The 26953-nt window shown below is 40.1% G+C and overlaps 1 protein-coding gene across 14 annotated transcripts in view; it reads left to right on the forward strand.

The window, feature by feature from the left end:
* The window catches only part of CACNA1C (calcium voltage-gated channel subunit alpha1 C), a 658158-nt gene that overhangs the window by 440498 nt on the left and 190707 nt on the right, over positions 1-26953 (forward strand). For 12 of the 14 annotated variants that reach the window (XM_078376325.1, XM_078376333.1, XM_078376335.1 and 9 more), the window contains exons 8-9: positions 17736-17839; positions 21024-21196. In XM_078376325.1, coding sequence (XP_078232451.1) covers positions 17736-17839; positions 21024-21196 — 277 coding nt within the window. Of the gene's footprint in view, positions 1-17735; positions 17840-18212; positions 18317-21023; positions 21197-26953 lie in introns of all 14 variants that reach the window. The other 2 variants (XM_078376336.1, XM_078376337.1) reach the window with 2 other exon arrangements.

The raw sequence follows: 26953 nt of genomic DNA on the forward strand, positions 1-26953 counted from the left end.
TCAATTCTTTCCAGATAAAGTTGTGCTGCACACTGACGTTTCTTTTTTACCTAAAGTCGTGTCTGATTTTCACCTGAACCAACCTCTCGTACTACCTACACTGTTTGCTTCTCCCACTTCTGACGTAGAACGCATGCTCCACACTCTAGATGTCAAAAGAGCCCTTGCCTTTTATGTGTCAAGAACTAAGGACTTTCGCTCCTCTCCCAAGCTTTTTCTCTGCTATTTTGGGCACAAGAAAGGACTTCCGGCTTCCCCGTCGTCGCTTTCCCGGTGGCTTGTGTCCACAATTTCCTTGGCGTATCAGCTTCACCATTTGACACCTCCTGAACACCTACATGCTCACTCCACAAGGGCTGTGGCTTCATCTACTGCTCTTCTCCATGGCATTGATCTTCCTGATATCTGCCAGACTGCCACGTGGTCTCAGCCATCTACCTTTATTACTCATTACCGGCTGGACATGAGAGCAAAGAAAGAAACCAGGTTTGGGAGAGCTGTGCTGGCTTCCGCCCTACAGTGACGACCCTCCTTCTGGTGAGTTGGCTTGCTAGTCACCGTTTATGTGTGTATTCACAGAAGACCACGATGAAGAAAGTGGGGTTACTTACCTGTAACCAGGGTTCTTCAAGTGGTCATTCTGTGAATTCACACATGCCCGCCCGGCCTCCCCACTTCCGTCACTGTTTATCAGATAGCTCACTCTATTATTGTGGTGGAAAATGGAACAGGGGCTTGGGCGGGCGGAGCATGCGCAGTGTAGGTAATGTTAAACTATGTTTCCTTTGCAGAGCTCTAGAAAATTCTGAAAGGAACGACGCTGGCGCTGACTTAACCCTTTATGTGTGAATTCACAGAATGACCACTTGAAGAACCCTGGTTACAGGTAAGTAACCCCACTTTTTGAAGCTTTGCAAGTAAATTGCTTTATGCTTTCCAAATTGCCAGTTATAGTGAATTGAAATGAGACATTTTTGTGGAAAGCCCTGTAATCAAAATATGAGGGCAAGGCACCCGTTTCTTAGATCATGGGTCATCTATAATTAGGATATCAGGCAAAGATGAAAGAAAAATTTAAAAAGAAGAAAAAATGTTGTGGCGCCTTAAAGACTATCCGCTATATTTTAATGTGAGCTTTTGTCAATAAGACTACTTCTTCAGACCACAGTCTAAAATTATGACTAGGAGATGGGCTTAACCTGGTGTTTGAATCTATTCTCATCATTTTATGTAAAACATAGAAACATCCTGATATTTGGAGCTTAGCAGTGCACTGAGAAAAGCTAATGAACCACTGCATGAAAGAAATAATATGCAAAATTGTGGCTTTTATAGGACTCATTCAGATATATTATTTTACCCAGGCTTCGTGCTCTGGAGAGGACACTCCAGCTTCGCATACAGCGTCGAAACAACACGGGAAGTAGCAGTTACCGGTTATAAGTCTTTGCTCAATTGGCGTAGAGCAGGACGCCAGGGGCTACTTCTGACGGTGGGAGAGGTCATTGCACCTCACTAGGTAGATACCGCCCGCCTTAAGCTGGGCAGCCCCCAGCCAGTAAGGTGCTACCTCGCCACGGTCTGTTAACTCCACGGGGTGCGTGGGGTTTAGGGTCAAACCCGACAAGCAGATCGATAACTGTGCACCATGCAACAATCGTAAGAAAACTTCTGCCCTAAAGCTGGGCACCTGGAATGTACGGACAATGACCCCTGGCTTTCCCGACTACGGCTTTCCTAACGACCTGCAAGAAATAGATGATGTGCGCAAGACAGCTGTCATTGACATGGAACTGAGTAGACTGCAGATGGACATTGTTGCCTTACAAGAGACAAGACTGCCAGACTCTGGATCTGTCAAAGAAAAAAACTTCTCATTCTTCTGGCAGGGAAAACCATCGAATGAGACCAGGGAATATGGTGTTGGCTTTGCAGTCAAAAATACTCTTCTGAGATGCATTGTTCCACCTACTGTGGGGAGTGAAAGAATCCTGTCTCTGCAGCTCCACTCATCAGCAGGACCAGTAACCCTCATTAGCGCATATGCACCAACACTGTCATCCACTCCAGAAGTGAAAGACAAATTCTACGACGATCTGGCAGCTACTATCAAAAAAGTCCCTGAAAGAGAGGCACTGTTCATTCTTGGAGACTTTAACGCTAGAGTTGGTGCTGATCATAATTCTTGGCCCACTTGTCTAGGCCATTTTGGCATTGGAAAGATGAATGAAAATGGCCAACGCTTGCTGGAGTTTTGCTGCTATTATGGTCTTTGTGTCAGCAACACATTCTTTAACACGAAGCTGCAACACAGAGTTTCCTGGAGGCATCCAAGATCCAAGCATTGGCATCAGCTTGATCTAATCCTCACTAGACGTTCCAGCCTTCCTAGTATTACGATCACACGCAGTTACCAGAGTGCTGATTGTGATACTGATCATTCCCTGGTGTGTAGCAGAGTAAAACTACGAACAAAGAGAGTATATCACACGAAAAAGGAAGGAAGACCACGTATTGACATCAGCAAGACTTGCGATGAAAGAAAAGTGAAGGAATTTACCCAAGCACTTGAGGAAGCCCCTCCAGGTCCGGCTGATGCAAATGCATCTGAACGATGGGAACACTTCAAGAACACTGTCTATAACACTGCCTTGTCCACCTTTGGCAAGAAGACCAAAAAGATGGCTGACTGGTTCGAAGCCCATTCAGAGGAGTTAATGCCAGCCATCGAGGTTAAGAGAAGAGCTCTAGCAGCATACAAAGCCTGTCCTAGCGAGTACAACTTGCAAGCTCTTCGAGCTGCTCGCAGTCAAGCCCAACAGGCTGCCAGGAGATGCTCCAATGATTATTGGCTCCAGCTCTGCTCTCAGATACAGTTAGCAGCGGACACAGGTAACATCAAAGGAATGTATGACGGTATCAAACAGGCCTTAGGTCCAATACAGAAGAAATCTGCTCCCCTGAAGTCTGCTACAGGTGTGCTTATCCAGGACCGAGCACAGCAGATGGAACGCTGGGTACAGCACTACTCTGAGCTATATTCCAGAGAGAATGTAGTAACCGAAGAAGCATTAAATAACATTGAGTGCCTGCCTGTCTTGGAAGAGCTGGACAACGAACCAACCCTAGCAGAAATAAAAGCGGCCTTGGACTCCCTCGCCTCCGGCAAGGCACCTGGAAAGGATAACATCCCTGCTGAAGTGCTGAAATGCGGTAAGGAGATCATCACCACCGAACTGTATGAAGTCTCTTGTCTCTGCTGGAGGGAAGGTGGAGTACCACAGGACATGAAGGATGCAAACATCGTCACATTGTACAAGAACAAAGGAGACAGGGGTGACTGCAATAACTACCGTGGCATCTCTCTTCTTAGTGTGGTAGGGAAGCTGCTTGCCCGTGTTGTGCTGAAGAGGCTCCAGGTGCTTGCAGACAGAGTCTATCCAGAATCACAGTGCGGATTTCGAGCTAATAGATCCACCACTGACATGGTATTCTCCCTCCGACAGCTGCAGGAGAAATGTAGGGAACAACAACAGCCACTCTTAGTGGCCTTCATAGACCTTACAAAAGCATTCGATCTGGTTAGCAGGGATGGCCTTTTTAAAATACTTCCCAAGATTGGATGTCCACCGCGTCTCCTTAACATCATCAGATCTTTCCATGAGGGAATGAAAGGCACTGTAGTTTTTGACGGCTCAACATCAGACCCCTTTGACATCCAAAGCGGAGTGAAACAGGGCTGTGTCCTCGCACCAACACTTTTTGGGATCTTTTTTGCTGTCATGCTGAAGCATGCCTTTGGAGCTGCAACCGAGGGCGTCTATCTCCGGACTAGATCAGATGGAAAGCTCTTTAATCTCTCTAGATTGAGAGCGAAGACCAAAGTTCAACTGAAATGCATGCGGGACTTCCTCTTCGCAGATGATGCAGCCATTGTTGCCCACTCTGCTGAAGACCTCCAACAACTCATGAATCATTTCAGCAAGGCCTGCCAAGACTTTGGACTAACAATCAGCCTGAAGAAAACACAAGTCATGGGCCAGGGCATGGACTCACCTCCCACTATTACCATCTCCACAGAAGAATTGGAGGTTGTTCATGACTTTGTGTACCTCGGCTCAACCATCTCTGACACCCTCTCTCTAGATGTCGAGCTGGATAAACGCATTGGGAAAGCAGCCACCATGTTCTCTAGACTCACAAAGAGAGTATGGCTCAATAAGAAGCTGACGACACACACGAAGATTCAGGTTTATAGAGCCTGTGTTCTAAGCACACTCTTGTACTGCAGTGAGTCCTGGACCCTTTGTGCACGGCAGGAGAGGAAGCTGAACACCTTCCATATGCGTTGCCTCCGACGGATTTTTGGCATCACCTGGCAGGACAAAGTTCCAAACAGAGCAGTCCTAGAACAAGCTGGAATTTTCAGCATGAATACATTACTGAAACAGCGACGCCTACGTTGGCTTGGGCACATCGTGAGAATGGCTGATGGTCGGATTCCAAAGGATCTCCTCTATGGAGAATTAGTGCAGGGAAAGCGCCCCAGAGGGAGACCACAACTGCGATACAAGGACATCTGCAAGCGAGATCTGAAGGCCTTAGGAATAGACCTCAACAGATGGGAAACCCTGACATCTGACCGTTCAGCCTGGAGGCAGGCAGTGCATCACGGCCTCTCCCAATTTGAAGAGACTCTTGCCCAGCAGGCCGAGGCAAAGAGGAAGTCACATAAGCAGCAAAACCAGGGAGCCGGACAGGGGACAGACTGGGTTTGTCTTCAGTGTGGAAGGGACTGTCACTCTCGAATTGGCCTTCTCAGCCACACTAGGCGCTGTTCCAAGCCCTCCATACAGAGCACGCTACCATAGTCTTTCGAGACTGAAGGATGCCTAACCAACCCTGTTTCCTCAAAAATAAGCCCTACCCTGAAAATAAGCCCTAGTATGATTTTTCAGGATGCTTGTAATATAAGCCTCCCCCCCAAAATAAGTGAAACCCCACCCTCCACCATTGTGCGGCAACCAGAAGAAGATGACATGACTGTATTTGAATAAATGTAGATTGTTTTGGTGCTGGAGAAGACTCTTGAGAATCCCCTGGACTGCAAAGAGAACAAACCTATCAATTCTGAAGGAAATCAAGCCTGAGTGCTCACTGGAAGGACAGATCCTGAGGCTGAGGCTCCAATACTTTGGCCATCTCATGAGAAGAGAAGACTCCCTGGAAAAGACCCTGATGTTGGGAAAGTGGGAAGGCAAGAGGAGAAGGGGACAACAGAGGACAAGATGGTTGGACAGTGTCACCGAAGCTACCAGCATGAATTTGACCAAACTCTGGAAGGCAGTGGAAGACAGGAGGCCTAGTGTGCTCTGGTCCATGGGGTCATGAAGTTGGACACGAGTTAACGACTAAAGAACATCAAGATTGTTGTATATGAAAAATAATAATAAAACATCCCCTGAAAATAAGCCCTAATGCATTTTTGGAGCAATTTTTTTTTATTTTTGACATTTTTATTAGGGGTGGTACTGAGAGCAATAACTTAAAATATGTTACAATTAAAACTCAGTTTTAGTTTTATATTTTTGTTTTGCTTTGTTTTGTTTCTGTTTGTGCTTTTGGGCTGGCCTTGTTCTGGAGTGGATGATAACAGCCCAAGGGAAAAAGGTAGCAGACTTGCAGATCTGATGCAGCATGCTTAGATGTGCTAACCTGTAAAACTCCTTACCATCATTCAACATCTTTCAGATTGCACTCTTGAGCTTCCAGGAAAAAGCTTTAAACTGAAGCTCACAGTTGCCTTGGAAACTCCTGTCAGGAAATCAAATTGGGGAAGAAACCTGGCAATAGATATAATTTACTTTGCTGACAGCTTTGACGTGTTTTGTGAGCTTCTCTCATCCCTCTGCAGTCCATTGAGGAAGATGTGATGAGGAACACAGTGATATTACAAAAAAAAAAAGTTTTAAGAAGAAACATTACCCCACAATTTTCACCAGCTGTGTTTGTGCTTTCTCACGCTTTATTCTTAAGAGTACATAGGCTTGAATTAGCATGGCCTTTCTACACAAGGGAATGATGTCTTTTGCAGAATGCAATGTGCTCCCTAGCCATATTATTCTTCCCCAAAAGAACTGATGCTTTGTTTTGGTTGGTTTAAAAGAGGAAAACGATAATCAGAGCAGATTGTGGAAAGCATAAGAAGAAACAAGGAATATAACAAGCCAGGGAACAAGAAGGCCAGTCATTTCTTATTAATTCCAAATATCTCTCTGACCAAAACAAAAAAGGGGGGAGCCAGCTAATGAGAAGCTATAGTGCTAAGGCAACTGCAGCCCCAACCAAGGGGAATTAAAAATCGGCAATTTTAATTTGTTCCCTTATACGTTCTAATTTATTTTAATTTATTCAGTTTTCAAAGCGCTTATCAAGGCACAGTTTTTAAAAAGTGGCCACATGACCAAAGACTATTCAGAACAAATTAATAGGGAGTCTTCCAGCCCCCTGCCACCTCCAAGAAATCTAATATTGCATCTTCTGTAACAGAATTAGACACAGAGTGGTTAGTGACTGCAGAAAAAAAAGTGCTGATCTTCACTGTTATCACCCACCTATATGATATAAAATACATTTGACAACCTATAGTATGTGCTTGATTTGCATAATAGAATTGGGAGGAGGGAGTGGGAATACATTATCCTGAGAGTCCTTCCATGCTTGGGTTGTTGTTGGGTTTTTTTTTGTCCCAAACTGTGGTTTGATGTTGTCTCTCAAACAAACCAGTGCAGTGAATTGAGAATTTCCTGACAAAGAAAAGGGCCTCTCTATAGTGTCCTGCTTGGGAAGGATGGCTTTAACATTCCTGCTGTTCTTTTTATCTTCTGATTTCATTCTTAATTATCTTCTTTTTGCACATTTACTTAACTGAAGCTTTCACCATTCATAAGGTCCATTCCCCATATATTTTTTCCAGCTGTAGAAAAGTGAAAAAATGCAGTTTAAAAATATATATTCAGAAGATATATTTTCACACAAAAGTACATAACTGAGTGATACAAGGAAGGAGGCATGGCTTTTTGCATAAAAAAGGTTCTGGGTTTTCTGCCTAACATCTCCAGTTAAAAGGATCAGTTAGGAAATGGTGGGAAACTTGAAATGTTTGTCTTAGACCGTAGACAATGCTGCCAGAGTTGATGATTCTGGGTTACATGCACTAATGCCAAAATACTTCTTGTATTAAAAAATTATAAAGTGGGCACATGATTGATGGTTGTCACTAGTATGTCTGTTCCAGTAGTGCAGATGGAACACTCCAAAAACAGACAGTAAAGTGGAATTCATGATAAGGTTTTAACACATCCCTGCATCTTAGTTCCCTAAGTGCTTGTGTTTTCCCCCTTGCCTTCTTATATATGTAACAAATTCTAAGAGTCAAGTTCTTGGGCATCTTATAGATTGATATATTGTTACTAAGATAAATTTAAAAAAAATCCTCTGATCTTTATGTGAACCACAGGTTGGAAACTAAGAAAATTTATGGCAGAGTGCATGACTTGAGTGGCCATATCATTTCTTCCCTTCTCATTCTTCTCCTTCATTGTTTGTCAGAACAATTCCTCTGTGTATTCTTGCCACCCCTTTCTGATGTCTTCTGCTTCTGTAAGGTCCCTACCATTTTTGTCATTTATCCTGTCCATCTTTGCAAAAATGTTCATTTTATATCTCCAATTTTCTTGAACAGATCTCTGGTTTTTCCCTTTCTATTCTTTTCCTCTATTTCTCTGCACTGTTCGTTTAAGAATGCCCTCTTGTCTCTCCTTGCTATTCTTTGGAAGTCTGCATTCGATTTTCTGTAACTTTCCCTATCTCCCTTCCATTTGGTTTCCCTTCTCTCCTCTGCTATTTGTAAGGCCTCGTTCGACAGCCACTTTGCTTTCTTGCATTTCCTTTTCTTTGGGATGGTTTTTGATGCTGCCTCCTGTACAATGTTACGAGTCTCCATCCATAGTTCTTCAAGGCACCCTGTCCACCAAATTGAGTTCCTCAAAATGGGTTCTTCACTTCCACTGTGTATTCATAAGGGATTTGATTTAGATTATATCTGACTAACCCAGTGGTTTTTCCTACTTTCTTCAGTTGAAGCTTGGGTTTAGCTATAAGAAGCTGATGATCAGAGCCACAATCAGCTCCAAGTCTTATTTTTGCTGACTGTATAGAGCTTTTCCATCTTTGGCTGCTGAGAACATAATCAATCTGATTTCGCTATTGCCCATCTGGTGATGTCCATGTGTAGAGTCGCCTCTTGTGTTGTTGGAAAGAGTGTTTCTGATGACCAGCTTGTTCTCTTGACAAAACTCTATTAGCCTTTGCCCTGCTTCATTTTGAACTCCAAGGCTAAACTTACCTGTTGTTCCTTTTATTTCTTGACTCCCTACTTTAGTATTCCAGTCCTCTAGAATGAGAAGAACATCTTTTTTTGGTGTCAGTTCTAGAAGGTGTTGTAAGTCTTCATAGAATTGGTCAGTTTCAGCGTCTTCAGCATCGGTGGTAGGTCCATAAACTTGGATTACTGTGATGCTGAAAGGTCTGCCTTGGATTTGTATTGAAATCATGCTATCATTTTTGAGATTGTATCCCAGTACAGCTTTTCCCACTCTTTCGTTGACTATGAGGGCTACTCCATTTCTTCTACGGGATTCTTTCCCACAATAGTAGATATGGTAATCAACTGTATTGAATACGCTCATTCCCGTCCATTTTAGTTCACTGACACCCAGGATGTGAATGTTTATTTTTGCCATCTCCTGTTTGACCACATCCAAGGTTCATAGATCTTACACTCCAGGTTCCTATGCAGTATTTTTCATTGCAGCATCAGCCTTTTCTTTCACTTCCACGCACGTCTGCCGCTGAGCGTCCTTTCGACTTTGGCCCAACCACTTCATTAGCTGTAATTCATCCTTTGCTGAAGTGTAAATACAGCCCCATGTACAGCAATGTTAAATTCAGAGAGTTTGTAGATTCATAAGGCTTTTGTACCAAACTGTATCCAAACAGTATAAATGCTGGACATTCACATTCCACTCCCAAGAGATGTCCTTGTCTAAGCTTCAGGAAGCATTGGTGATTATCAGTATCCACTTTTAGCAGGAGTCAAATGCTGAAACTGCAATGAGCTAGGATTAGATACAGTTAGTACATTAGGACTGCAACTTCCTCAGGGAATCATGCACAATCTGTCCTCCACTATTTTCAGTCTTGAGTGCAAAATATGTATTGTAATGCTTTTACATACACACATGTACATACCCTGGAATCTTGTGTCTTTCTATGCTGGAAAATATTGGAGTTTGGCCTTCAAGCCAAAAATGTTTTTGATTTTTTAAAAAATAATTGGACATAAAGTGTAAATCTAAAACAAAACAAAACCAGAAAGGAAAAGCCAATGAAGTTTCAATTAAAATCAATATGTAACATTTGGAGACTCTGTGTTGGCAATACTTTTTCCTTTTTAGAGTGAATTCCCAATGCCTTTAAAAGATTAAAAGATGTTTAAATAACTAAGGTTACAAGACAGAGTCAGAGACACGGCAATTTTGTATAGCTGAAAATGAAAGAATAATCAACTCTTCTGTGTAAATAGCCTGTCAGCCTATGGCTATCTTATTTTTTAAAAATCCATTTGGTGAGGAAAGCAATGTCTCCATTAAAAAATAAACAAAAAAGGAAATGCTTGTACTGCTGGCCAAGGTGACTCCCCAGGCAAATACACTATGATCAAAGTCATTTTTTGGTCCTTTGGGGAATTGTGGAGTTCACACACAATTAACACTAAAATCAAACAGATTGACTTCATTGAGTAGGTCAGGGAATTAAAATGAGTTAAAAAGTACTGGCTGAAATCCTATTGTGCTGCTATACAAAAGGCACTGACTTTTGGAGGCAAATTGCCTCAGATTGAGAAATCTTTTAAGACATTATCAATTACATACTAAATCACACAATTTGCACAGTGAAGGTAGACAAAGAATTCATTCAGTGTTTTCCAATCTCCTTACTCTCCTAGAACACACCTTTAATTCTCTTTGAATTCTATGATCCAACTAACTCCATAGCTGGTCACCTGTTTCTTTAAATGTTTTAAAATAAGATTTACCGTATTTTTCGCACCATAAGACACATTTTTCTGCACAAAACAGAGGGGTGGAAAGTCTGTGCATCTTATGAAGCGAAGAAAACAGATTATATTTTCCTGTTTTCTTCTCCTAAAAATTGGTGCGTCTTATGGAAAGGTGCGTCTTATGGAGCGAAAAATATGGTAATTATAGCCAGTTTTTACTTTGTTTACAGTTGGAGGAACATATTACAAACTACTAAAATGTGTTTCTAATGCTATCCTACATTTCTTTCCTCCCTCTCCTGGTAACATTCTCTTGTTGCAAGCTATGCATGTTAAAGCAGAGAAGGATTAAAAGCAGTGTCAAAAATTTGTTTCCATCAATCAAATATGACTGGAAGTCAGGGATGCACTGATGAATTAATACAAACACGATGAACATATAAATCTTAAATAAATACTATTTGCTTTCCCTATCAAGTCAAAATTTTATTTACCAAACTACTTTTGTCTTTAAATAATTTAACTGTTGCATGTTGTCATATGCCATCTAGTCAGCTCCAGCCCATAGTGACCCATAGTGAATGAGTAATATCCAATAGCCGTGCTCAGCTGTTTCGAACTCAAGACTGTGCCGATCAAAACTCTGATATCCAATCATTTTTAAAAATTAAAGAGTAGCAACTGTTACTGTTAATGATATTATCTTTCCAATCTCTGCTGCTGAAGTATTGAAATTATTTTGTAATAGTCCTGTATTCATAAAGTGATAATGTGTGCATGAATATCTAGCAGTACTCAAGCTTGTCATTGGATGATATAGTCTAAGTTTCACCTTCAGGTTCATTTTCTGGGCATGCAGGGAGGGTGCTACTGGACTTGTTTACACGGTGAGCCCAAATTCCATATGTTGGTTTAAATATGTTCACTGTAATCATCACTCAAAAATGAAAATAACATGGTTGATATATTGGCACACTAGATTTATTGCCCCAACCCACTTTAGAACTGTTAATGTTTCTTGCTGATGAATGCAAAGCAGTGTGTAAATAGTCATATCAATGTGAATTCAGAGATCAGGAAGTAGAGTTCCTGTGATCTTCTACCCCTTAGATATGTAGTGAACACCTGCATGAGATATAGGACTTAATACTGTCTTACGTTGTTAGCCAAACATATCATATGCTTGCTGCCATTTACATTACAAGCAGTTTTCAGTCAAAATTGTGTAACTTGCTGTGGCTAATTTTCACTAATGAATGAGGTTCCAGGTTGCAACTTGGTTGTGTAGTTGGATAAGTAACCAGGTCCATGACTGAGGGTGTGATCAGATGACACTTTATCTCATGTTTTGGACTGCTTTTAGCAAGGTTAGGTTCAATCTATTTTCTAGTAATGACACGATGTACTAGTAATTGTGAAAGAGCACAAAATTTTCCATGGATATCCACACCTTTTTGGATCATGTGTGATTGCCAGTATTGAACTAAACTGATACTCTTGGATGCTTCCTTTCAACAATTCAGCACTACATCACTTGGGTGTCAGGCCAATGAAGTGATATTTCACTTACCCATAAGTGAAAAAACTTACAGCTTTCCCCTGCTCCCTGGAGACGAGGAAATAGAAGAGGACCATACAAAGGGACTCTGTTTTTCCTTCTCCTTCTCCTTATGCTTTTCTTTGTGTGTGTGTGTGTGTTGTCTTTGCAAACCAGTGTTGATTCACTGTGGTGACAAGCCGATAAAGTGAAATGTAACTTATCAATTTTTTTAAAATTCTATATTACGGTTTTTCCATTTGTTTTCCTACATAAGAGAAGATGTGGGGGGCATGGACGCTGAGAGGGAGAAAGAGGATAAATATTATAGCTTTGAACTGGAGTGTGGTTTCCTGTCCCAAAACCACCTAATTCTTGCATGTATCACAAGGATTGTTCTAAATGTCAGCCTGCACTTTCAGGTGAGACACTTGAGGCAGATCACAAATAACTTTACTGTCTAGTTGCACCCTGAGGCATGCTTCAGTACCTCTTAGATTAGCTACAGCTAACTGAAGGGACGTGGTGGCGCTGTGGGCTAGACCGCAGAAGCCTGTGCTGCAGGGTCAGAAGACCAAGCAGTCGTAAGATCGAATCCACGTGACGGAGTGAGCGCCCGTTGCTTGTCCCAGCTCCCGCCAACCTAGCGGTTCGAAAGCATGCAAATGTGAGTAGATAAATAGGTACCATCTAGGTGGGAAGGTAAACAGCATTCCGTGTCTAAGTCGCACTGGCCATGTGACCACGGAAGATTGTCTTCAGACAAACGCTGGCTCTATGGCTTGAAGAGCGGGATGAGCGCCGCCCCCTAGAGTCGGACACGACTGGACAAAAATTGTCAAGGGGAACCTTTACCTTTACCTTAACTGAAGGAAGATATGTAAAGTTCAGAAAAATACAAATAGGATTCAGGCTGAAGCTTCAGGTCTATAAGCATTTGAATGCATGTTCCCCCCCCCATGTTCTCAGAGAATGAGATATTAAACATAATAAATCATCATTATGTATGGTAGTTCAAGTCCTTATGCAGTGGTTGACTGAAAGTACACTATTGTAAGCCAAACAAAGGTTTCCAAACAATGAAAGCAGATATAATCTGTGAAATAAAATTGTATAAAATCATCCATTATTTGTAAATACACATTGTACATAAGTCAGTTTCACAGTGGCATTCTACCAGTTTAACAGTTATATCTTTCCCTATCTTAGAAATTTTAGATTGAGAAGGATAGTGGGAATTTTCTGTTAGAAATCTCCTTTCCAGCAGTGCCACCTCCCACTCCTGGAACTATAGTTCCAAGGTTCCCTGGCGAGAAAGAATTACGTACTTTTCAATAATGCTGCAGGTAAAATATGACGAGTTTAAAAGAATGGTATAGAGGTTTTCTGCCATGATAATGTGAATAATTGTTTTTATTTCTAGATTTCAGTTTATATGTTGCTTTTCAACAGAAAGTTGTCCTTGAAATGTTTTACAACGCAAAGAGATAAGATGTGATTTATCAAAACCACAAATTGTTTTAATAATCTAGTCATCTTTAGATGCATTTGTACCTATTGCTGATTTTGTTCTGCATGGGGACAAGTGGGCTAAGACGTCATCCTGTTGAAGACTGAGCTGTAAGAAAATGGTTGTTGGGAGAGGAAGCAAACAGAACAAAATTGCTTTGAGGAGGTTTTGGTAAAAATCATATGACGATCCAAATGTGAATACTGCTCATGGCTTCTAGTGTAATGCTTATATGGATGTAAATGCATGTTCTTAAACCTTTAATTTTTCTATATAGAGTACCAAGGAAATATAACACATGAGTCGTAAATTGGAGATACTTTAGATTGGGGAACAACATCCTAATTTTAGGTTAAAATTCTTAGAGTGTGCATTTTGTTAATGTTTTTGAATATGAACAGTGTAAGGTACAATTTAAGTATTTATTATTTAAAAGTCAATAGTAGTAAAAGATACAGCATTCATAACTTCTCCCAAGAGTTTAACCAGCAGCGGCAGACAACGATATATTTAGACACAGGATTAGTCAGACCACAAATTATATAATTTTACTGTCCAGGCAACAAAAAGCAAGAGGGGAGCTAAACCACAGAAGGGCAGCTCTGTTGTCAGATATAACTAAGGTTTCAGAGACAGACAGGAAATCCCAAGGTGACAGAGGAATGTCACAGCTGCCTATCATGGCAAGTGTTTTGCTTACTTTTATTGCAACTGATAGCTTCCCAAGCAGGGCCTCTACGCACTGTAGAACCTAAGACATTTTTGAGGAAACCTAAATGGTAGTGGAGCTGAATTAGAAAGATTCAGAGAATTAATTCCTGGATAGCTTTAGTTTCCTTCATCCATTTGCAAAATATGCACAAAACCAGCATAATTGTGTCATTTTTCACTTGTATAAATTTACACTTGAGTTGAAAACAACCCCACTCCCAAGCACTTTTCAGTCAAGGAAACAGAAGCAGCTAGGAAGTAGATACAACTATGTACATTCCACAGAAGTGTGATCTCAACACACAAATGCTTTATTTGGACATCTGCATCCCAAGCATCTCAGAAGACAGGTCTGCAATATTTCACTTCTGCTAGGTAAAATCTCAATAGTATATAAGTAGTGAAGCCAAGGTGGAGTTTCATTGGTTGGAAGTATTTGAAAACTGGAACAAACTTGTATTCTGTACCCTACTGAATACACATTTTCCTTGGGTGCATAATTTGTACTGTATCTGCACAGAGCTTGCACAGACATGCTAGTAGAATATTAATTCTTCTGTATTATGGCTTTCCCAGATAGGTTGACTCTATAGGGAAAAGCTGTTTTAAGTGCTCATTGAAATGTTTATATTTGCAATAAATAGAAAACACTGATAGATACTGACTTAAATCCTGTAGCCTAGTATAGCAAATTGAACTAGAGGAGACCAGTTGTATCAGTGGGTTTTGGTGAGTCAAATGCTCCATAGCTCCATTGATTTAAATGGACCAGCTGTAGTTGTAACTTTCTATGCTAAAGTAAGTGGTAACTAGAGAAGATGCATTTGAAGCATTTGAATTTATGGAAGACTTGACTCACCAAATCCTCAAAAACTCAATTGTAGCCTTTTATACTATGCACAAAGGTTTCAGTGGGTAAATGTGATTCTCATAAGGAAAATCATTTTATGTTAACAAACCACTGGTTTGCTACAAATTTAGCTAATGCAAAGTTAGAATAGGAAATTCCTGAAAGTATTTCTGTGTCATCTCTAGAAAACCTGTGAAGCTATACCATACATGAGATAATTTGATTACAGACACAAAGACAGATTTATATATTAAATGTATTCATATTCCATATATTTTCTATTGAACTCAAGGCAGACTACACAGAATTCTTACATGTCTCCAATCCAATGCTGCTTAGCTTTAGCATGCTGATTGCATCATGCATCTTTCAGAATATGCTGTGGGACCTAGATAATTTCTTACTTACTTTTTCCTTACATTTGGGGGTAGAGGGTTAGTGAAATGTACTGGGTGTTGGCTTACCTTAAAGATTTCATCACATAAAATGCCCCATTTATTGACCAGAATTAGTTCTGTAAGTATATTTTAATAGTTAATGTTGCAAATTTGAGAGCAAATGTAGCATTTTGCTGTTAAAAAAAGAGAATCTTGGCAACTGCTGATTAGTCAGGTTGACACTGATATAGATAATGTTACAAAAAAGATCACTAATTAGCTGGTCCTTAAGCACTTAGACATATTGTTCACTGATTATTAACAGTAGACATGGGTTTCTTGAAAACAACTCATGGTATACCAATGTAATCTTTTTGTGTTGATGAAGTTGCAAGTTTGGGAAATCAAAGGAGTACTATGGATCTTGATTTCAACAACATTTTTAGCAGGCCCCCTGTGACATTGTTGTGCTGAGGCTAGTAAAATGTGTGAGGTAGCCTCTACTACATTAGGTGAGTGTCATTTGATTGATGGGCCATGGTAAGGAAATTGCTGTAAGTGTGGTGCTGCAGGATTTATGTTGAACAACTTGGTTTTGTTCGGCATAAACCAGTTCATTTTTCTGAGGGCTCTTGGTGGTTCATGGTTCATGGTAAGCCATGAACCAGAAACCAGCCCAATTTGTCATTTTTCCAGTTCATACCCATCTCTAGCTATGACACAGAACACAGAATATGTTTCATTTCCAGAAGGTAGAACCCAAATGAATGGATTCAGATTACAAGAGAGAAGATTTTGATTAAACGTTAGGAAGAACTTTGTGACAGCAAGAGCCATTCAAGAATGGAATGGGCTAACTCAGATGCTGATGGAATCTCCTTCAATTTTTTAAATGGTTTTAGCAATTTAAAACTAGAGCAAGTTTTGCAATAGGAGCTTTCCACCTAAAAATCTAGATGTTTTCTTTTTTATTCCTTTTATGCATCTGGACACCTGGTGAGTGAAGCCAAGCATAGCTAAAGAACAAGACAGTACTGTTCTCAACCTAAAAATTGTCTTGATAATGCAGAGAGAAAGTGTCTAGAATCTACTACCTGATTTGAGTTCCACAGATACTGATGGATACTAAAATGTTGAACCTTTAGTAACTGTTGCCAGTATCCAGTTCCATTCAATATGGTTCCTGAGTCATACATGACATATATTATAAAACTCATTAGGAACATTTATAACTGGTAGCTGAACATTAATTTCTTCGTATATTTCATGCAACTTGTAAATTAGAAACTCCCATAAAGCTAAATTTACTCCACAGCTTTTAAGTCCAGTTAATTTTCTACAACAAATTTCAATGGGTACTTGAATGAGAGTTTGCATATGTTTTAAAAAAACACAACATACTGGCAGAGTTCAGGGTCCTGTCTATTAATTTGTCCCCATGAGTCTGGCAAGCACCTGAAAGGTAATTAGGAAATAATAGACTGTGGCATAATTTATGTCGAGTAGACCAGATGATGTCATCATCTGTCTGGCAGGATACTTAAATTAATTGAAAGCTTCTTAACCCTCTCTTTAGATTCCAAATCTCCCTAGGGCTCCTTTTTGCCTCGGGGAGTTCAATAGCTAAAAATTGCAACTGGATGGTGGGTGGTGGTCCCCATTCCAGAAGTGCTGATTGATTAAATTTCCACTCCCTCACAGCAAAAGGGAGGAAAATATTTTGCTCCAAACATAGATTCAAGGGGCTTTGCCCAATAGCAATAAAGTTACGTTGTGCCAGTGATCTTCTGAGATTTTGCCTGCTAACCTGCCTTGCTAGTTACCAGTAGTACTTCATGGTCCAGACATTTCAATTGAGGTTGTGTCCTTGAGAATTAAAGGAGCCCACCTTGTGGTAAGAGCAGGGAGATGCTCAGCTCTAAAGTGTTGGGGTGAGGTGCCCCCCTGACTGGAAAACAACAATCCCTGAAAACAACTGCTGTGATCCTAAATGATACATTTCTTGTTCTAAAGTCCAAGTCTTTACTACGTTTCCTTTTACCGTTGGGTAACTGATGTGATGTTTTGTAGATCCCATTTCCTTAATTCAGATCTTTCCAGTGTCCTGCTGGTTTGCTGAATCTTTAGTTAGATTATTATTTATCACATTCAACATATTAAAAATCTGAAGAAATTGCAATGCGTCATTTTATTCAACAATATATTACAATAAGAAAGGTCAAGATTTATATTCCTCTAACCCCCCCCCTTCCATTTGTTGACCATAGAAGCACTATTGATAATAGAAGTACATGATCCAAGAATGCAACATTGGTTGGTAGTATGTAATTAATCAGCACTCATCTACTTTTTCTTAAACAATCAAAAGGTTATCTTTGTTATTTGGGAGAAAATAATTTCAATAAAAACTTGTAAGTCGTCTCAGTGGTCTTCAATTGGTATTAATTTTAGATATCTGTTTTCAGCTATTTGCCCTTTAACAAAGTTAAAAATAGGTAAAAACTATAATATGTCCCAGTATATAAATCAGTAAGCGATATAAGCCATATTTGCAAAATCTTCTATCTTCTTTACCTAATCAGTTCTGCTTTCTATCTCTGTCTTCTAACTATCCTCCATCTTTCCAGATGCAGGACGCTATGGGCTATGAGTTACCCTGGGTGTACTTTGTCAGTCTGGTCATCTTTGGATCGTTTTTCGTTCTTAATCTGGTTCTTGGTGTGTTAAGCGGGTAAGCTGTTAGTTTTGGTGTATTTTTTTTGTCCCTCATACTGCAGTAGGGCAAGGCTCCATAATTAGGGTTCTTTCATGTCACCACAGAAACAAACACAGAGATTATGTTTACAGTTCTGTAATGGTTTTCCAGTTAATAATATTTCCAATTGGCCAACTGTATTACAATATAATGGCATTCTGAAGAGGAAATTTATTTGTGATGTTAACTAAACACCTAAGTCTGCCTAGACTAGGCAGCATAGAATATTTGTTTCATGCTTGACTAAACCAAACCACATTCAGTCGTGGTGACTCATGTTCCCTTCAGCTGGAGCCTTGCAATGCTCAGAACAGAATCTTCTTCACTAATTATCGTTCCACTCTTCCAGGTCAATGATGCCATAGGAAGGAAGTGGCCCTGGATCTATTTTGTTACTCTAATCATCATAGGGTCATTTTTTGTACTTAACTTGGTTCTCGGTGTACTTAGCGGGTAAGCAGTACCAGGAAAAATATTTTGATTGTTGTTTTATATTTACATGGGCTTCTGAACTGATGTTTCCATTCTTTTTCTTGGGTCATATATATGGGGTCACATCCAACGTATTCCTATTGTCACTTTCTAATGTCAGTAGACATTGCTCAATCCTACAAAGAGGAAGATGGGCAATGTAAATCAAAAGCAGTAATTTTTCATGAAAAAGCCCACAGAATTAGGTTGCGAGGTGTCTATTAGAAGCCATTAGTGCTGGACTTGAAAAGGTCTTTTCCTTGAAATGATACTGTGGCACTACAAACTGCACTTCAGAAATGATCTGAGAAAGAGAGGAATAATACGTGTGCATGTGACATCATGGAAAAAAAAGACTGAAAAAGAATGGAATAATGTCAACAAGCTATAACCTGCTGATATGGTTATGCCTCAGTCTTTTTCTTCTGAATGAAAGCCTTCTTCATTTAAGATTTATCTAACTATGGAAAGGGAAGTATATTGAATTCCTTGGAATCAACAATCTTTTATGAGAAACTTGGAGACATAAAGAAAAATGGATGTTCAAAGATGCCATGCTTCCATGTTTATTTATATTTTGCTAGTTGAAGAATGAAGGTTAGCTGTTAACAGTGTAGAAGTCCTTTATGAAATCAGTCAGCAGATTTCAAACTTGTTCGTAGGCCATTGCCCATGTAAATGGGAGAATAACTCAGTAAACAAAGTTATGATAATGTGCTTTCTTGGTAAGTCAAGAAGCTCACATAAATAATTAATGGGCATTGTAACTCTGTGCAGAACCAAATGGAAATGGCAGTCATTTAATTTAATTGTTTATTGTGATATTTTACTGTAAGCCACAGAGTAGATGTTGTCTAATTGAGCAGGATAAAAATCAAATAAATAAATAAATAAATAAATAAATAAATAAATAAATAAATAAATAAATAAATAAATAAATAAATAAATAAATAAATAAAAATTATAAAACAATACCAAACATGAATCATTTGAAGATGGTTCTTTATTGTGTATTAATGTTGATTAGAATCAAGTTAGTGGGAAGTTTGGAGTGTTTCTAGAATTTTATTACATATTCTCAGAAATAAAATTTTAAGTTGCTGTAATTTTATTGTACTGTGCAGCATTTAGAATGAGCATTTTAAAAATGGGAAGTGTCAAGCTTAAGGGGGAGAATTATCTTAAGAGCCCATTACATTTCATGCTTTCCATATGAAGATATATCAGTATATAAAAACACTCCTTATGTATGTTGGTATGTGGGAGGATTCATCAAGGGTGTTTTTTGGATGCACACTTCTAATTGTGTCTAATTTGCATTAGCTCAGTAAAGTCTCATAATTAGCATGTTGTCTTAGGTTCTCTCCCTGAATCTCCAGTTTAAAAGAATTGCAGGTATCAGGATGGGAAGAATATTTACTTATGTTTTAGAGAGCCACTGGTTTGATACAAACTAGTTTCATATGGATTTCTAAGGTTTGTTCCTGGTGCTGGGCATATATCCTGCTTTATCAGCTTGTCCAATCTTATTTAGATATTGCTATGTTTTGTTCTGCTTTATAAAATCTGCATAGCAAGATAAATATAATCTCTGTAAACATTATTTCTAATTGATATTTGGAAGAAGAAAGTACTGGTATATAACAGCATTTACGTATGATCAGGCTACCTAGATAAATGTAGGCCAAATATGAAACATTAAATCTTTCTGGTGCTTGTTGGCTTTCTATTGATAAAAACTGTTCACGATGTTTGATCAGCCTTCTATGTCCTAATGTTCACATAAGCCTTAGAAGGAGAAAAGCACCATGACTCTTGATCGGATTTCTCATTATTCATCATTTACATCTGTGTGCCACAAAGCTGTGGTTTTTAAAACATTTTCCTACAGTTGTTCTATTTATTAGGCAGCCTTACAGATACTGTATCTATGTCTTAGAACTGGCTTATTGAACTGCAAGAAGTCCTAAATCTTGGGAGGATTGGTTAAGCACAGCTTCTTGCAGTGCTTCACTTTAGGTTCTTTAAAGGTGGAGGAAAAAAATCTTGCAAGATGACAGATTATGATACCATGGAACATGCAGTAGTTTAGAATATTTACCTTTAGTATCAGAAAATGTGTCCTTAGGGTCCTACATCTGGATTCATTCAAACACATTGGAAATATTGCCCTTCACATTAGCCTGCTTAAAGCATTTTACACAGAATAAGAACAGTATCTTTTCCTCTTTGTGTTTCAAAAGTAAAATTGAGAGGCAGAATGGGAAGGTGATATAAACAAGTTAAAGATAGAGCAGTGTATCTAAAACAGAGGAACCATATTGTGACTGAAATCCCTTTGCTTTGTTTCCCATGCAGAAGACAAAAGGTGTAACATTCAATTTTTTTCTAGCTGGCAATTAACAAGTCCTTGCTAAGATTCTTCAGCAGACACCAGGCCAGCAGAACACACACAACCTTGCAAACCTAAAAATCCTAACTGTGACTTGTTAATTGTCAGCTAGGATTGACTAGATGTGAAGCCTTTTGCCTTCCAAAGGAACGGGATTTCAACCTATATTTGCAATATGGTTTGAAATTAATATGGACAACTGAATTATAGTGGGAAACCTAATATTTTCAATGCAATCCATGTGATTTATCTTCTCCTCTTTCCCCCTCTCTTATTGAATCCCTCCCCTCTTGCCAGGGAGTTTTCTAAAGAGAGAGAAAAGGCAAAAGCCCGGGGAGATTTTCAGAAATTGCGAGAGAAGCAACAGCTAGAAGAGGACCTGAAGGGATATCTAGACTGGATAACTCAAGCAGAAGATATTGACCCAGAAAATGAAGATGAAGGCATGGATGAAGAGAAGCCCCGAAATAGTAAGTAACTTTTCCCTGTTTCTCTTTGACGTGGGATAAATACTTAAAAATTATATACAGACAAATTAATAAACAAGAATTTCATGGGTGGCGCAATGCTTTAACTGAGATAAAAATTGGCCATTGTTCTTCACTAGAGATGTTTGCCCAACCTGGTTGGTTCTGTTTTATATTCAGCTAAATTCTAGATTGACTTTACTTTTCCTTGTTAGTAATCAATCATGAGAAGGAAATGAAAGAGCAGAAAGTGTTACTTTGGTTTTTCTCTTCTATTTTGCTTCATGATCATTGATTTCTTTGAACTGGTGGGAGAGAGAAAGGGAAATAAGGAGGCAATGAAAACTATGGAACTATGATTTAACGTAAATGACTACTCTCCCCAGCTATGAAAGTACCAAGAAAATGCAGGAGAAATATAATTGGTTTTGTTCTGAAATGAATAGTACTGGGAATTAAGCTTATCTAATTATCCCATCCCTTGGCCTCGAACACCAGCTCCTTAATCCAATGACTGATACAAATTGTAGAACTAATATTCAAGTAAAGAATATAGTTGTAGCCTTACTTGCTTAAGCAGTAAGACAGAGCAACGTAACATTTTTTGATACTGGTAATTAAGTGGAAGTTTTGCCTGCCCTGCATATATGTGTGAAAAAAAATTATACTGCCACAAATCTGTGGCTCCTGTGATGCTTCATTCAGACTCTATCATAACGCTGAAAATTGCCAGAATTTGTGGCAAGTCTTTCTACTATTAGCAGATCATCATTTTCCATGTCAGTTGAGAAAGATTAATGTAAACACTGCTGCACCTTCCCCATTGTGCTTTCAAGATCTATTTTTGGGGTGTATGTCTTGGTTGCAATACCTTTTTTATATGTGAAATAGTTAAAAGATTTCCCAAATTGTCCTAGTCTTCTTTCCATTGAGCTGAACGCCTGGAGATCAGAATGCAACAAGAGGGAAAAAAAATCACATTTAAACTTCTAAATTACACAGTGCTGATCATTTGATCTGTGGGAACAAACAGTTCAATATGGGCTGGCTTAGAATAGCTTACCTACTTTTGGATAAGAGCATAAGCTACAGAAGCTCTCAAAGAGACTGTCCAGACAGTTATATAGATAGTTGTTTGTCTCGCTGTTGGTACAGTTTTGTGTGAACCAAATTATGGTGTCCACATGTGTTTCTGCTTGGATCGGTCCATTCTGAAGTTGCACTCTTCTCTGGCACAATACTAGGGGTTCCTGGGGTTTTTGGTATGATTGAGCATGCGCCTAATTATCCCATTGTGTAGCCTGCGTAGATAGCTAGTTAGCTGTGGGTAGTATTGAGAAGTACTGAGAAGAAAACCCTATGATGTTTTAAGTGAGAACTAACATTAAAAGGGAGGATGGAAAAAAATATTCCTTGATTTTCATCTTCTTTTTAAAAAAATATTTCCCTAACTGATGCGGCAAAGTTCTAATACCATTCTAGGTTGATGAATTGCTCCTTCCAGTGAGCACTCAGGGTTGATTTCCTTCAAAATGGATAGGTTTTTTCTCTTTGTAGTCCAGGGGACTCTCAAGAGTCTCCTCCAGCGCCACAATTCAAAAGCATCAATTCTTCAGCGGTCGGCCTTCCTTATGGTCCAGCTCTCACTTTCATACATTACTGCTGGAAAAACCATAGCTTTGACTATGTGGACCTTTGTTGGATCGCGTTTAGTCAGAACTCTCCACTATGACCTGTCCGTCTTGGGTGTCCATGCATGGCATAGCCCATAGCTTCTCTGAATTACTTTAGCCCCTTCGCCACCACAAGGCAGCAATCTTTGAAGGGGTTGGTATTGGTAGCACACCATTATTTGTTAAATTATGTTCAACTGATTTAGAAAATCTTGCTTTCTTTCCTTTGAAAATGAGGCTTTCTAATCTTTTAAGCCAATTGTTCATTTTGTCAGTCTTTAATTAGGCAGATAGAAAGAGGAGCAAGAACTTAGCGAGGATGCCCATCTTTACTACTGCTATCCTACTAAACAATATGTTTAGTTTGGACTATTGTTGTAATTTCCTTTGTGTGTGTGTGTGTGTGTGTGTGTGTGTAGATAAATAGATACACACGCGCGCGCACACACACACGCACACACACACACACACATATCTACTGTGTTTCCCCTAAAATAAGACACAGTCTTATATTAATTTTTGCTCCCAAAAACGCATTAGAGCTTATTTGCAGGGGATTTTTTTTTATGTACAACAATCTACGTTTATTCAAATACAGTCATGTCATCTTCTTCTGGTTGCTACACAATGGTGGAGGGTGGGATTTCACTTAACTGGGGCTTATTTTGGGGGGGAGGGCTTATATTACAAGCATCCTGAAAATCATACTACAGCTTATTTTCAGGGTAGGGCTTAGCTTCGGGAAAACAGGGTATCCATCCATCCATCCATCCATCCATCCATCCATCCATCCATCCATCCATCCATCCATCCATCCATCCATCCATCCATCCATCCATCCATCCATCCATCCATCCATCCATCCATCCCACATATTTTATACTGAAATAGTTTGTTTATGTGTGTGTGTGTTTAGTCGTTTAGTCGTGTCCGACTCTTCGTGACCCCATGGACCAGAGCACGCCAGGCCCTCCTGTCTTCTACTGCCTCCCGGAGTTGTGTCAGGTTCATGTTGGTTGCTTCGCAGACACTGTCCAGCCATCTCATCCTCGGTCGTCCCCTTCTCCTCTTGCCATCACACTTTCCCAGCATCAGGGTCTTTTCCAGGGAGTCTTTTCTTCTCATTAGATGGCCAAAGTACTGGAGCCTCAGCTTCAGGATCTGTCCTTCCAGTGAGCACTCAGGGTTGATTTCCTTTAGAACTGATAGGTTTGTTCTCCTTGCAGTCCAGGGGATTCTCAAGAGCCTCCTCCAGCACCACAATTCAAAGGCATCAATTCTTCGGCGGTCTGCTTTCTTTATGGTCCAGCTCTCACTTCCATACATCACGACAGGAAAAACCATAGCTTTGACTATTCGGACTTTTGTTGGCAAGGTGATGTCTCTGCTTTTCAAGATGCTGTCCAGATTTGTCATCGCTTTCCTCCCAAGAAGAAGGCGCCTTTTAATTTCAGGGCTGCTGTCTCCATCTGCAGTGATCATGGAGCCCAGGAAGATAAAATTTGACACTGCCTCCATATCTTCCCCTTCTATTTCCCAGGAGGTGATGGGACCAGTGGCCATGATCTTAGTTTTTTTGATGTTGAGTTTCAGACCGTTTTTTGCACTCTCCTCTTTCACTCTCATTACAAGGTTCTTTAATTCCTCCTCACTTTCTGCCATCAGAGTGGTATCATCTGCATATCGGAGGTTGTTGATATTTCTTCCGGCAATCTTAATTCCGGCTTGGGTTTCTTCCAGTCCAGCCTTCCGCATGATGTATTCTGCATATAAGTTAAATAAGCTGGGGGACAATATACAGCCTTGCCGTACTCCTTTCCCAATTTTGAACCACTCAGTTGTTCCATGACCAGTTCTAACTGTTGCTTCCTGTCCCACATATAGGTTTCTCAGGAGACAGATAAAGTGGTCAGGCACTCCCATTTCTTTAAGAACTTGCCATAGTTTGCTGTGGTCCACACAGTCAAAGGCTTTTGCATAGTCAATGAAGCAGAAGTAGATATTTTTCTGGAACTCTCTGGCTTTCTCCATAATCCAGCGCAAGTTAGCAATTTGGTCTCGAGTTCCTCTGCCTCTTCGGAATCCAGCTTGTACTTCTGGGAGTTCTCGGTCCACATACTGCTGAAGCCTACCTTGGAGGATTTTGAGCATAACCTTGCTAGCGTGCGAAATGAGTGCAATTGTACGGTAGTTGGAGCATTCTTTGGCACTGCCTTTCTTTGGGATTGGGATGTAGACTGATCTTTTCCAATCCTCTGGCCACTGTTGAGTTTTCCAAACTTGCTGGCATATTGAATGTAGCACCTTAACAGCATCATCTTTCAAGATTTTAAATAGTTCAACTGGAATGCCATCACCTCCACTGGCCTTGTTGTTAGCCAGGCTTTCTAAGGCCCACTTGACTTCGCTCTCCAGGATGTCTGGCTCAAGGTCAGCAACTACATTGTCTGGGTTGTCCGGGATATCCACATCTTTCTGATATAATTCCTCTGTGTATTCTTGCCACCTCTTCTTGACGTCTTCTGCTTCTGTTAGGTCCCTCCCATTTTTGTCTTTTATCATGTTCATCTTTGCGCAAAATGTTCCTCTAATATCTCCAATTTTCCTGAACAGATCTCTGGTCTTTCCTTTTCTGTTATCTTCCTCTATTTCTTTGCATTGTCCATTTAAGAAGGCCCTCTTGTCTCTCCTTGCTATTCTTTGGAAGTCTGAATTCAAGTTTCTGTAACTTTCCCTATCTCCCTTGCATTTTGCTTCCCTTCTCCTCTCTGCTATTTCTAAGGCCTCGTTGGACAGCCACTTTGCTTTCTTGCATTTCCTTTTCTTTGGGATGGTTTTCGTTGCTGCCTCCTGGACAATGTTACGGGCCTCTATCCAAAGTTCTTCAGGCACTCTGTCCACCAAATCTAGTTCCTTAAATCTGTTCTTTACTTCCACTGTGTATTCATAAGGGATTTGGTTTAGATTATACCTGAGTGGCCCAGTGGTTTTTCCTAATCTCTTCAGTCTAAGCTTGAATTTTGCTATGAGAAGCTGATGATCAGAACCGCAGTCAGCTCCAGGTCTTGTTTTTGCTGACTGTATAGAGCTTCTCCATCTTTGGCTGCAGAGAATATAATCAATCTGATTTCGATATTGCCCATCTGGTGATTTCCATGTATAGAGTCGCCTCTTGTGTTGTTGGAAAAGAGTGTTTGTGATGACCAGCTTATTCTCTTGACAAAACTCTATTAGCCTTTGTCCTGCTTCGTTCTGAACTCCAAGGCCAAACTTCCCTGTTGTTCCTTTTATCTCTTGGCTCCCTACTTTAGCATTCCAGTCCCCTAGAATGAGAAGAACATCTTTCTTTGGTGTCAGTTCTAGAAGGTGTTGTAAATCTTCATAGAATTGTTCAATTTCAGTCTCCTCAGCAATGCTGGTTGGTGCATAAACTTGGATTATTGTGATGTTGAATGGTCTGCCTTGGATTCGTATTGACATCATTCTATCATTTTTGAGATTGTATCCCATTACAGCTTTTCCCACTCTTTTGTTGACTATGAGGGCTACTCCATTCCTTCTACGGGATTCTTGTCCACAATAGTAGATATGATAATCATCTGAGCTGAGTTCGCCCATTCCTGTCCATTTTAGTTCACTGATGCCCAGGATGTCGATGTTTATTCTTGCCATCTCCTGTTTGACCACCTCCAGCTTCCCAATGTTCATAGATCTTACATTCCAGGTTCCTATGCAGTATTTTTCTTTGCAGCATTGGATTTTCCTTTCACTTCCAGGCACGTCCACAGCTGAGCGTCCTTTCGGCTTTGGCCCAACCACTTCATTAGCTCTGGAGCTACTTGTACTTGTCCTCCGCTCTTCCTCAGTAGCATGTTGGACGCCTTCCGACCTGAGGGGCCCATCTTCCAGCGTCATATCTTTTAGCCTTTTGTTTCTGATCATGGGGCGTTCTTGGCAAAGATACTGGAGTGGCTTGCCATTTCCTACTCCAGGTGGATTGCGTTTAGTCGGAACTCTCCACTATGTCCTGTCCGTCTTGGGTGTCCCTGCACGGCATAGCCCATAGTTTCTCTGAGTTACTCAAGCC

This window comes from Pogona vitticeps, chromosome 5 (genome assembly GCF_051106095.1).
Source record: "Pogona vitticeps strain Pit_001003342236 chromosome 5, PviZW2.1, whole genome shotgun sequence".
NCBI classification, from domain to species: domain Eukaryota; kingdom Metazoa; phylum Chordata; class Lepidosauria; order Squamata; family Agamidae; genus Pogona; species Pogona vitticeps.